The 13085-nt window shown below is 40.5% G+C and overlaps 1 protein-coding gene across 4 annotated transcripts in view; it reads left to right on the top strand.

Annotated features, from left to right (window-relative positions):
- COL20A1 (collagen type XX alpha 1 chain) overlaps positions 1–13085 on the top strand; it is a 127450-nt gene that overhangs the window by 96632 nt on the left and 17733 nt on the right. For all 4 annotated transcript variants that reach the window (XR_008915410.1, XM_056812840.1, XM_056812838.1 and 1 more), the window contains 4 exons: positions 1933–2091; positions 2258–2335; positions 2891–2977; positions 6116–6169. Coding sequence is in view for 3 of the 4 variants with exons in the window: in XM_056812840.1 (XP_056668818.1) it covers positions 1933–2091; positions 2258–2335; positions 2891–2977; positions 6116–6169 (378 nt within the window). In the remaining variant the exon portion in view is untranslated. The remainder of the gene's footprint in view (positions 1–1932; positions 2092–2257; positions 2336–2890; positions 2978–6115; positions 6170–13085) is intronic.

Raw genomic sequence — 13085 nt, 5'->3', positions numbered from 1 at the left:
AGCTGTGTGGATTAGATCAGGGGTTCTTTATCTCTTTTGTGTTAGGGTTCTTGCCGTCTGATGAAGCCCCTGGATCTCTTCTCAGATTAATTTTTTTTTTAATAATTGAAGGAAATGCTAAGTTTCAATTAGAGGTTAGTGAAAATACAGATGTAATTCCCCTCCCCCCCATTCAAGGTTAAAAATACAACCAAAAATATGTGGAACCCAGATTAAGAACTTCTGGATTAAATTATCTCTAAGGTCCAATCTTTGATTCAACTAAATTTAGTTAAAATTCAACACATTAAAAATTAAAGCTCTTACCTTTTGTCTGAGAATCAATACTAAGGATAGATTCCAAGGCAGAAGAGTTAGTCAAATTGTGTTAAGTGACTTTCTCAGGATCACACAGTTAGGATGTAGTCTGTCTTTCCATCCACTTAGCTACTCCTATTCAGTACTTTTTGATTAAGCACCTACTATGTGTAAGGCATTGTTCTAAGTGCTAGAGATACAAATATCACAAAATTAAACCTTAATGATACACATTGAAATAGTCTCTTCCCTTAAAAAGCTTCTAGTCTACTAGAGGATGTGACAGATATATAAATATAGTCTGAAGAAAACTGAAGATGGAGAAAGCACTGGCAACTGACAGGATTAGAAAACTATATTTCAAGAGAATAAGGCACCTGAGCTGAGTTTTGAACAACGTCAGGGATTCTGTGAGTTGTGAGGTTGAGAAGAGGAGGGATTACACTCTGGGTATGGGGGAACAGCTTGGCAAATGAGCAATGGTTGGAAATGGAGTATTAAGTGTGGGTAGTAGTTAGTAATTCCATGAATTGTGAAGGGTTTTAAAAGGCCAGGATAAAGAATTGGCATTTTGTGCTAAAGAGAAAGAGAAGCAACTGGAGGTTTTAGCAAATGTGTAAAGGATTAATTCCAGAGGAAAGAGTGGCAATGAAGTGACCTATTGCAAGGTTGACACAGTGGTACAGAAGAAAGGAGATCATGGAAAGGCCTAAAAGAAGTCTGTGGCTCTATGAGTAGAGAGGAGAATTTGAGTGCAACATTGACAAAACTTGGCAACTGATTGGGTATAGGATGAGAGGATGCAGTGAGAGAGAGAGATGAGTCATGGGTGATTCCAAGATGAACATGGGTGACTAGGAGGAGGAGGAGGAGGAGGAGGATGCCATCAGCAGAAAAAAAAGGAAGTTTGTTGGAGATGTAATTTTAGACATGCTGCATTTGAAATGCCTGTAGATTATCCAAAAAAACAGCTAGGAGGCAGAAGTGATGCAAAATTTCATATTGAATCCTGTCTTGCAAGAAAAACAATTAAGCAAATACATATAGTGAATGTGTCTGACAATATGAACACTATTCAGCCCTGGAGGTCTCCATACTTCTAAGGAGACTAGCTCTCTACCAGTTCATGCAAATCTTTGTTTCTCTAAATTCCTTGTATTTGTCATTTCTTTCTCCACAATTTTCTACATATTATATTCATGGCAATTCTACGTTAAGTTTTTTTTTCAGTCATTTCCCAATCAATGGGTCCTTGATTTCACAGTTAAAAGCTTATAACCTTGGAGAGAGCAATTTCAGTAAAATGATGACTTGAAAAAACAGATTATAAAGGACTGAGGAGTAAGTGACTTGAGAAGAAGTGAAGATAGCAGCAGTAGATGCTTCTGAGGGTTTGTCAGTAAAAAGTAGGTGTGATACATGTATGATGATGTTGAGGGCTTGGCTTTATGAGTAGTATTGCCAGTCTGGAATTATTAGCCTTGATTGCTTCTCAGGTGGTAACACTCTCCCTTATGCTTCATCCTTTAAACTCGGTGGGTGGTTTTTGCCAATCAGAGTTTCCATTTCCATATTAACCTCCTCTGGCTCCAGCAAACCACTAGATCCAATCTTACTTGGCTCCTTCCTCGACAGGTACATCTGGCAGTCAGTCGCACCAAAGTCAAGCTCTATATTGATTGTCGGAAGGTCACAGAGAGGTTGATCAATGAGGCAGGGAGCCCATCAACTGCAGGATTCATCATGTTGGGGAAACTAACCAAAACCAGGGGTCCCCGGAGTGGCTCAGCAACTGTAAGCTTAGGGGCATTTCCTTGCTGGTTGGGGCTTTGGGAAGACAGTGGGAAGACAGACTTGGCTGACTTCTTGGCCTTACCTAAAAAGTCACCCTGCTTGAGTCCAAGTTGGCCATCTGTCCAGTGTCACACTGATCACATTGTCATCTTTGCTGCATTTCCAGTTTCAGCTTCAGTCTCTGCAGATTGTTTGCAGTGATGCCTGGGCTGAGGAGGACAGATGCTGTGACGTCCCTGCACTGGTAGGATGATAACATGCCTTTGTTCGCTGTTCCATTCATTTATCCATTCATCTTCCCATTTATTTAGACATTTAACAAACATTTACTAAGATCTACCATATACAAAACTCAATAGGGGAAGCAAGACTTGGTTCCTATTCTCAAGGAGACTATAGTCTACTAGAAGAGAAGAGTCAAATGCATAAATGACAGAATGTGATAGAAACCATATGAAGGTAGAAATAAGGTGCTTTAGGAGCTCAGGGAGAAAAAGGAAGATAGGGTTGCATTTGAGCTAAAGAATGAGTACAATTATGTTTAGGATAATGGGACTTAGTAACACTTATTCACTTAATGTCTCCCTGATGGTGAGGAGGAGGAGGAGGAGGAAGAGGAGGAGGAGGACGGTTACTCCAAGACAGGCAGACTACCACTGCTGGAATGGGGTGTCCTGGGCTAGAAAAGGTTCTTTAGTACCCCTCAATTTACTTGTCTGTATATAATGCCCTGGTGGTTTTAATTCTTTAGATTCTAGACATATGTGTGTAAGTGGGCAAATGTTTTCTTTCATTTCAGAGAGATGCAGAAACCTGCCCTGCCCTGGCTTCTACCTGTACTTGCTCTTTGGATCAGCCTGGCCCTCCAGGGCCTCCAGGACCCCCTGTAAGTTCACCTTTCCCTACCTAATTATATGACCATAGACACCTGTCTGACTCAGGAAACTTGTGAGGGGAAACATCTTTTTTTTAAACCCTTACCTTCTACCTTAGAATCAATACTGTGTATTTGTTCCAAGTCAGAAGGGAGGTAAGGGCTAGGCAATGGGGGTCAAGTGACTTGTCCAGGGTCACACAGCTAGGAAGGGTCTAAGGCCAGATTTGAGCCCAGGACCTCCCATCTCTAGGCCTGACTCTCAATCCACTGAGCCAACCAGCTGTCCCCTGGGGATCATATTCTTGCCAAGTAATGGGCACATCCAAAAAATGGCCCTCCTTAATTCTAGAAGCACCTGGCTGGATCCTCAGACCCAGAGCCCAGCCTTAGAGATGGATTTGACCTCATAGTCATTAGGTTCTCTCCTCTCTTGCTCTTTCTACCCTCTCAGGGCCAGATGAGCCTGATATCACTGAGGATTTCACATCATAGGGCAGAAGTATGAGCCAAGCTTATCTGTCCTTCTTATGAAGCTGCCTTAGAAATACAGGTCAGGTTTTGTCACAGTAAAAATACTCTTATAGAGATAGTTCAATGAGATTTGAGATTTCCAAGCCCTTGTCCAATGACTCACCGGTGGAAAGAACACAGAACTGCCAGAGTCAAAGACCTGAGTTCTGGCATAGAATCTGCCACTGACAAGCTGCATGATATAAAATAAGTCAATTTAACCTCCTGACCTCAGTGTCCCCAAATGTTAAGTGAAGAAGTCGAACCCTATCACCTCCGAGGTGAGGAACACTTTCCCAGTTCTAACATCCTTCAATTCTAAGATTTGGGATATAGTAGAATACTCATACAACAAATAAATATTCCTGGACTTCATCATGTTGAGATTTGACCAGGAAGAATTTTTACAGTGGAGCTACCTTGACCCCCTATCAAGTGTGAAATCACATTTATCCCAAAGTTTCAGTCTTTCAGCATTTAAAATGAACTCAGGTCAGGCCTTAGTACAAGACCAATCTATTCCTCGGATGAAAATACATTTACTGTGCCCAAACAGCCCAATCTCTAAACACATATTTTGCTACCTGATAGCTATGTGGTGACCCCATTAGGATTATCTACTGCAGGCCCAGATGCAGGCCTAGGCTGCCCTGGCTTCATGGAGAATAGTATTCACCTTTGTCTGCAGATTTTTAAAAACTTAAAAAAATTAGTAACCACTTATTTTCCTTCCCTTTCCTCTACCTCCCCAATTTGGAAAAAGAAAAGAAAAACAAAACCCTTGTAACACATATACATTTAAACAAGCAAAACAAACACCCACATTGGCCATGCCCCAAAATGTGCTATCTGAGTATCTTGGCCCAGATCTATGCTGTAGGACTGGGCCTTTATTGGGATGGGGATAGGAAAATGGAAGCTTGTCCTGGTTAGCAACATGCTCCTTGTTTCCAGGAGACCTGGGGGGCCAGGCAGCCTTCTTTCCGAGGTTCTGTTTTCCTTGTGCTTCCTTCAGATGGAGGCCCAAGAGGAGAGGCGGGAATGAGGGAACTCTTCACAAAGCAGGTTGCATCCAAGTTAAAGAATACAATTGCATTCAGGATAATAGGACTTGGAAATACTTATTTGCTTTTCTTACAGGGAAATTAAGGCCCTCCTTTAGCTTTCTTTCCTTTCCTCTCTCTTTAGGCAGATTCTATGGCTTGTTACCTGGGATTCTCTCTCGAGCCCCTACTCTCTGATAATTACCATAGAGATAAGGGATCAGGATAGGGACTAGGCCTGTGATTTCATGGTTATAGGGAAATCCATATAGCTAGCTAGCTAGATTTATTGATTACACTGCTTATGTAAGATAAAGAAACTGCCTCTACCAACACAGGTTAGCACCTATTTTGCAATTAAGTCTTGGAGTACTGAGAAGTGACTTGCCCAAAGTCACATAGTATATGTCAGAGTCTGGGCTAGAACCCAAGTCACACTAACTTTGAGGACATCCCCATCCACTATTTGACAAAGAAAATGAAAAGAAAATTCTAGCTCTGTTTGGTGGTAGGTAAGAGGGTGAATTACCAATGGTGGTCAATGGCACTGTTCCAAACCCAGGCCCAATTGGCTTCACCTCTCCATAAGAAGCCTCCAGAGATTAGTTGTTCACCTTAGAAAAACTAAAAGAAGGAAGAGGAAGGAAATAAAAGGAAAGAGAGGAAGAAAATGATGGAGAAAGTTACTAGTGCCCTTAGTGATCAGGGCAGCTCTGGCTGCAGCTGGCCTCCTGCCTAATGCAGGAGTGCCTCATTAAATCTACTCAATCCAAATCCCAGGACCAGCCACTGTTTTGTAATAACCCACAGATGAAAGCCCCCCCCCCAATTTCTGCAGCACCTGGAGTGGACAAGGGTGAGCTCCTACTCTGACTGGATTCTCCCAGCCAAAGCTGAAGTCAATGGACTGTCATATCCCATCCTGCCTTCCCTCAGAGACTCAAGGGACTATTCCTCATCCTAAATCCAACTTCACTAAGCCCTAGAACAACTATAGAATCTTTGGGAATTTTTCTTTGCTTGCAATGCCCATTTCCAGGGTTCGTGATACAAAATAGTTCATGAAAGGTCATACATCTGTGAAAGCATAGAATGAGAAATCTTGCTTTAGAGATCAACAAGTCTAGCCCTTCTCCTTTTACAAAGAAGGAAACAGGACCAGAGAAGGAGCTTGTGTAAGGTCACACAGCTAGTCAGTGACAGTTATGATAGAATTCAGCTCTCTAACTCAGTCCAGGGCTCTTTTTTCTTTCCTATTGTTCTTTTTGTCTGGAATATTTCACTCCAATTAATGAACTTACTGGGATAAGCCAAAAGTATATGGTAAATATATACATTATCTTCCCTCCCCCTCAACCTTAAAAGAAGTCCCTCTGTACTTCCATGCCCTAGCCTGCCTGTTCCCATAAGACTTCCAGCTGAGTAGGGTTAGAACTTGGGTGGTTTTTATCAGAAGGGATGATTTATGCTACAGGAGTTGATTATACAAGGAAGAAGGAGGATGAGCTGTGATTTATCTCACTCCCCAAAAAAGGGTGGGTGACACACATGGGTTCTGGATTTGCTGGCAAGGCTGATTTTTTTACTTTTCCAGGGTACCCCAGGGAGGAGAGGTATCCAGGGGGAGCAAGGGACTCCAGGACCTAGAGTAAGTAAGTCATTAAACCCTGGCCACTGGGATCCCCAGAATCTTCATGTAAAGCTTTTACCCAGTTCCAGACTGTCAGGGAAGCACCAGTCAGCAGAATATGTTGCTGCAGGGGCTGCGATGGGGGTGGGGGAGCCTCTCTTGGGAGGAGGAAGGGAAGGAGACACAGTTCCATCACACTAATTAACTTTGACGATAACATTACTCCCAACACTCAGGGATGCAAGGCAGCTGAGCTTAAGGGATAAGGAATTAAAGAAGGATCAATCTCTCTGTTGGGGAAATTCTGTGCTCTCCACCTCATGATCATGCTCTTCCCCTCGTGAATTCTCAAGTCTGTGGAAAACCAATTCAAACTTCAGAGCTTCCATGAATACTAATCTTCATGGTTAGGGTGGACACTGGTTGAAAGCAGAGCCATCCCTCCCCAAGCCCCTTTATAATGATAAATTGGGGTGATCCACCCACCCTGATATACTGGGGCATATGGGGTATGGCTCATGTATGAGATGGCAAGAATGCTAGAAATAGCAGATTCAGAAGAGGAAGAAGGCAAGCAGGGGAGGGAAAAAAGGGCTAGTCACCAGCAGGGGTTAAAAAGGACCTGAAGCTTAGCTTACATTCTCTCTCTCTCTCTCTCTCTCTCTCTCTCTCTCTCTCTCTCTCTCTCTCTCTCTCTCTCTCTCTCTCTCTCTCTCTCTCTCTCTCTCTCTCTCTCTCTCTCTCTCTCTCTCTCCTCTCTCTCCTCTCTCCTCTCTCATCACATACTCTCAATAATATATCTCCTATCAGGTTAGCTGTTGGCAATAATGCCCCCATCTCATTTTATTATTCTGAGAGAGGGTCTATTGGTTTTATCAGACTACCAAAAGGTACATGACCAAAAAACACTCTAAGATCTGTTCATTGTCACAGACGTCATTTCTGTGTGCAGGGGTTGGGATGGGGAAAGGATGGTACAAAGTGGAATTGATTTTCCCTAGGGCTCTTCATCTCCTTAGAGAACAGCCCCAGCCCCATCCTCCTTAGAAATACTTTCTGACCATGTCATAGAGTAAATGGTGGATTTGCAGTCAGAAAGCCTGAATTAAATTCCTGGCTCTTCTATCCACTCCCTGTGTGATCTCAGGTAATTTGACTTCTCCTATTTTCAGTTTCTTCATCTGTAAAATGAAGGTGTTAGACCAGCTGGCCTTTAAATAACCTTCCGATGTGAAATCTGTGTTTCCTCTAGTAGAACTAAAGTCTCTAAGATGTTTTTCCACTATAATTCTATGATCTCTTCAGGAATAGCTCCTGACTACACACAAACAACTCTGGGATGGAACAGAATTTAATATCTGTTCAGTTTTTTCAGGCCACCAAAGTCTGGAACCTTCTGTGAATTCAAGCCAATACACATTTAGCAATTGCCTACTAAGTGTCCAGTGAGTTTCACTGTGAATAAGGATAGGATAAATTCCCCATGCTCTGGTCTCTTGACAGGCTCTACTCCTTCCTCTAAAAAATAAGCTCTTACCACAAGATGTCAGCTCCTCTCCTCCCTTCTGGTTGCCCCAGTCAAGGCCAATTCCATTTCCTGTCAATTCCTTGTTGAGAGTGAAGTAGGAAAATGACAGTGAGGGCTAGGGAGCTTTAGCACCTTCAGCCAGTTCCCTAGAATTCAGTAGACCATAGATGCCTAGGCATTATAGGCTTATATGATCACAGATGTTTAAAGCTGGGAGCTTAAAAGCCATCTGGACCAACCTCTTTATTTTAAAGATAAGGAAATGAGGTCCAGAGAAGCTAAGTGACTTGCTCAAGGTCACACAGGTGGCAAGAGGCAAAGTTTGTGCTTTTGTGCCTCTTATCCTTGCCTGTGAATCCAGACCCCTTGGTTCCCTGGTACCTGGTACCCATAGGGAGAAGCCCAACTCTCATCCCCAAAATAAGTAAATCAAAGTCATCCAGGATGCCCCTCTTTGATAAAAATTGTGAGAAAGGAAACAAAACATTTACTAGGCACCTCCTATGTGCCAGGCACTATGCTAAATATTTCATAAATATTAAATTTTATCTTCACAACAACCTTGGGAAGTAGGTGCCATTATTGTCCCCACTTATAGTTGGGGAAACTGAGGCATAAAGCAATGAAGTGGCTTGTATTGATACACAGCTGGCAAGTATCTGTGGCAGAATTTGAATTCAGATTTTCCTGAGTCCAGGGTCAGCATTCTATCTATTGCATCATTTCTCTTCTCTATTGAAGCCTGCAGGAGGAGTCTCCAAAGGGAGATTGAGAACTGAAGCTCTATTCTCTCAAAAACCCTCATGTAGGGCAGAGCCTTCATCTCCACCAATAAGGAGAGTTTCATCCCAATGGGCTTTTTTTTTTTAAGTTATATATATATTTTTAATTATATTTTATTTTATCATTTCCAAGCATTATTCATTAAAGACATAGATCATTTTCTTTTCCTCCCCCCCCCACCCCCCCATAGCCGACACTTAAATCCACTGGGCATTACATGTTTTCTTGATTTGAACCCATTGCTATGTTGATAATATTTGCATTAGAGTGTTCATTTAGAGTCTCTCCTCTGTCATGTCCCCTCAACTGCTGTATTCAGGCAGTTGCTTTTCCTCGGTGTTTCCACTCCCATAGTTTATCCTTTGCTTATGAATAGTGTTTTTTTTCTCCTGGATCCCTGCAGATTGTTCAGGGACATTACACTGCCACTAATGGAGAAGTCCATTACGTTCGATTATACCAGAGTGTATTAGTCTCTGTGTACAATGTTCTCCTGGTTCTGCTCCTCTTGCTCTGCATCACTTCCTGGAGGTTGTTCCAGTCTCCATGGAACTCCTCCACTTTGTTATTCCTTTTAGCACAATAGTATTCCATCACCAACATATACCACAATTTGCTTAGCCATTCCCCAATTGAAGGGTATCCCCTCGTTTTCCAATTTTTGGCCACCACAAAGAGTGCAGCTATGAATATTCTTGTACAAGTCTTTTTCCTTATGATCTCTTTGGGGTACAAACGCAGCAGTGCTATGGCTGGATCAAAGGGCAGACAGTCTTTTATCGCCCTTTGGGCATAGTTCCAAATTGCCCTCCAGAATGGTTGGATCAGTTCACAACTCCACCAGCAATGAATTAATGTCCCTCCTTTGCCACATCCCTTCCAGCATTCATTACATTCCTTTGCTGTCATGTTAGCCAATCTGCTAGGTGTGAGGTGATACCTCAGAGTTGTTTTTATTTGCATCTCTCTGATTATAAGAGATTTTGAGCACTTTTTCGTGTGCTTATTAATAGTTTTGATTTCTTTATCTGAGAACTGCCTATCCATGTCCCTTGCCCATTTATCAATTGGAGAATGGCTTGATTTTTTTGTACAATTGATTTAGCTCTTTATAAATATGAGTAATTAAACCTTTGTCAGAGGTTTCTATGAAGATTTTTTCCCAATTTGTTGGTTCCCTTCTGATTTTAGTTACATTGGCTTTGTACAAAAGCTTTTTAGTTTGATGTAGTCAAAATTATTTATTTTACATTTTGTGATTCTATGTCTTGCTTGGTTTTAAAGCCTTTCCCCTCCCAAAGGTCTGACATGTATACTATTCTGTGTTTACCCAATTTACTTATGATTTTCTTCTTTATGTTTAAGTCACTCACCCATTTTGAATTTATCTTGGTGTAGGGTGTGAGGTGTTGATCTATTCCTAGTCTCTCCCACACTGTCTTCCAATTTTCCCAGCAGTTTTTATCGAATAGTGGATTTTTGTCCCAAAAGCTGGGATCTTTGGGTTTATCGTATACTATCTGGCTGAGGTCGCTTTCCCCCAGTCTATTCCACTGATCTTCCTTTCTGTTTCTTAGCCAGTACCAAATTGTTTTGATGACTGCTGCTTTGTAATATAGTTTAAGGTCAGGGACTGCAAGGCCCCCATCATATGTGTTTTTTTCATTATTTCCCTGGATATCCTTGATCCTTTGTTATTCCAAATGAACTTTGTTATGGTTTTTTCTAAATCAGTGAAGAAGTATTTTGGTAGTTCAATGGGTATGGCACTAAATAGATAAATAAGTTTGGGTAGGATGGTCATTTTTATTATATTGGCTCGTCCTATCCATGAGCTGTTAATGTTTTTCCAATTGCTCAAGTCTAGTTTTAGTTGTGTGGAGAGTGTTTTGTAGTTGTATTCATATAGTTCCTGTGTTTGTCTCAGGAGGTAGATTCCTAGGTATTTTATTTTGTCTAAGGTGATTTTGAATGGGATTTCTCTTTCTAGTTCTTGCTGCTGAGCTGTGTTGGAGATATATAGAAAAGCTGATGATTTATGTGGGTTTATTTTGTATCCTGCAATTTTGCTAAAGTTGTTGATTATTTCAATTAGCTTTTTGGTTGAATCTCTAGGATTCTTTAAGTAGACCATCATGTCATCTGCAAAGAGTGATAACTTGGTCTCCTCCTTGCCTATTTTGATGCCTTCAATTTCTTTTTCTTCTCTAATTGCTACTGCTAGTGTTTCTAGTACAATGTCAAATAGTAGAGGTGATAATGGGCATCCTTGTTTCACTCCTGATCTTATTGGGAATGCATCTAGTTTATCCCCACTGCAGATGATATTAGCTGATGGTTTTAGATATATACTGTTTATTATTTTTAGGAATGACCCTTCTATTCCTATGCTTTCTAGTGTTATTTTTTTAGAACACTTACCTTCTATCTTGGAGTCAATACTGTGTATTGACTCCAAGGCAGAAGAGTGGTAAGGGCTAGGCAATGGGGGTCAAGTGACTTGCCCAGGGTCACACAGCTGGGAAGTGTCTGAGGCCAGATTTGAACCTAGGACCTCCAGTCTCTAGGCCTGGTTCTCAATCCACTGAGCTACCCAGCTGCCCCCTCTAGTGTTTTTAATAGGAATGGGTGTTGTATTTTATCAAATGCTTTTTCTACATCTATTGAGATAATCATGTGGTTCTTGCTGGTTTGCTTGTTGATGTGGTCAGTTATGTGGATGGTTTTCCTAATGTTGAACCAGCCCTGCATCCCTGGTATAAATCCTACTTGATCATGGTGAATGATCCTTCTGATCACTTGCTGGAGTCTTTTTGCTAGTATCCTATTTAAGATTTTTGCATCTATATTCATTAGGGAGATTGGCCTATAGTTTTCTTTCTCTGTTTTTGACCTGCCTGGTTTTGGAATCAGTACCATGTTTGTGTTGTAAAAGGAGTTTGGTAGAACTCCCTCTTTGCTTATTATGTCAAATAGTTTGTATAGTATTGGGATTAACTGTTCTCTGAATGTTTGATAAAATTCACTGGTGAATCCATCAGGCCCTGGGGATTTTTTCTTAGGAAGTTCTTTGATGGCTTGTTGGATTTCATTTTCTGATATGGGATTATTTAAGAATTCTATTTCCTCTTCTGTTAGTCTAGGCAGTTTGTATTTTTGTATATATTCATCCATATCTCCTAAATTGGTGTATTTATTGCCATATAATTGGGCAAAGTAATTTCTAATGATTGCCTTAATTTCCTCTTCATCGGAGGTGCTGTCCCCCTTTTCATCTTTAATGCTATTAATTTGCTTTTCTTCCTTCCTTTTTTTAATTAGATTGACCAGTACTTTGTCTATTTTGTTTGTTTTTTCAAAGTACAAGCTTTTTGTCTTATTTATTAAATCAATAGTTCTATCACTTTCGATTTTATTAATTTCTCCCTTAATTTTTAGGATTTCTAGTTTGGTTTTCTGCTGGGGGGTTTTAATTTGATCACTTTCGAGTTTTTTCATTTTCATTTCCAATTGATTGATCTCTGCTCTCCCTAGTTTGTTAATATAAGCATTCAGGGATATGAATTTACCTCTGCTTACAGCTTTGGCTGCATCCCAAAAGGTTTGAAAGGATGTCTCGCCGTTGTCATTTTCCTTGATGAAATTATTAATTGTTTCTATGATTTCTTCTTTAACTAAATGATTTTGGAGTATCATATTGTTTAATTTCCAATTGGTTTTAGATTTGGTTTTCCATGTACCATTACTAATCATTATTTTTATTGCCTTGTGATCTGAGAAGGCTGCATTCATTATTTCTGCTTTTCTGCATTTGTGTGCTATGTTTCTGTGACCTAATGTATGGTCAATTTTTGTGAATGTGCCATGTGGTGCTGAGAAGAAGGTGTATTCCTTTTTATCCCTATTTATTTTTCTCCATATGTCTATTAATTCTAATGTTTCTAAGATTTCATTCACTTCTTTTACCTCTTTTTTATTTATTTTTTGATTTGATTTATCTAAATTTGATAATGGTTGGTTTAAGTCTCCCACTAATATGGTTTTACTGTCTATTTCTTCCTTTAATTCTCCTAGTTTCTCCATTAAAAATTTGGGTGCTATATTATTTGGTGCATACATGTTGATTAATGATATTTCCTCATTGTCTAAAGTCCCTTTTAACAAAATATAATTACCTTCCCTATCCCTTTTGATCAGGTCTATTTTTGCTTTGGCTTTATCAGATATCATGATTACCACTCCTGCCTTCTTTCTGTCAGTTGAGGCCCAGAAGGTCTTACTCCATCCTTTAATTCTGACCTTGTGGGTGTCAACCCACCTCATGTGTGTTTCTTGAAGACAACATATGGTAGGGTTTTGGATTCTAATCCATTCTGCTATTCGTCTACGTTTTATGGGTGAGTTCATCCCATTCACATTCAAAGTTATGATTGTCATTTGTGGACTCCCTGGCATTTTGATAGCCTTCCCTAATTCTAACCTTTTCTTCTTCGGCTCTACCTTTTAGTCCAGTGATTTACTTTGAATCAGTCCCCCTTGTCCCCTCCCTTGATGTTTCCCTTTTTAGTCCCTCCCTTTTTGTTCCCTCCCCCTCTCCCCTCTCTTTCCCTCCCTTTTTGTTTT

Source organism: Monodelphis domestica, chromosome 1, assembly GCF_027887165.1.
Source record: "Monodelphis domestica isolate mMonDom1 chromosome 1, mMonDom1.pri, whole genome shotgun sequence".
NCBI classification, from domain to species: domain Eukaryota; kingdom Metazoa; phylum Chordata; class Mammalia; order Didelphimorphia; family Didelphidae; genus Monodelphis; species Monodelphis domestica.
The sequence above is the reverse complement of the archived record's forward strand: the minus strand, read 5'-3'. Positions and strand labels throughout refer to the sequence as shown.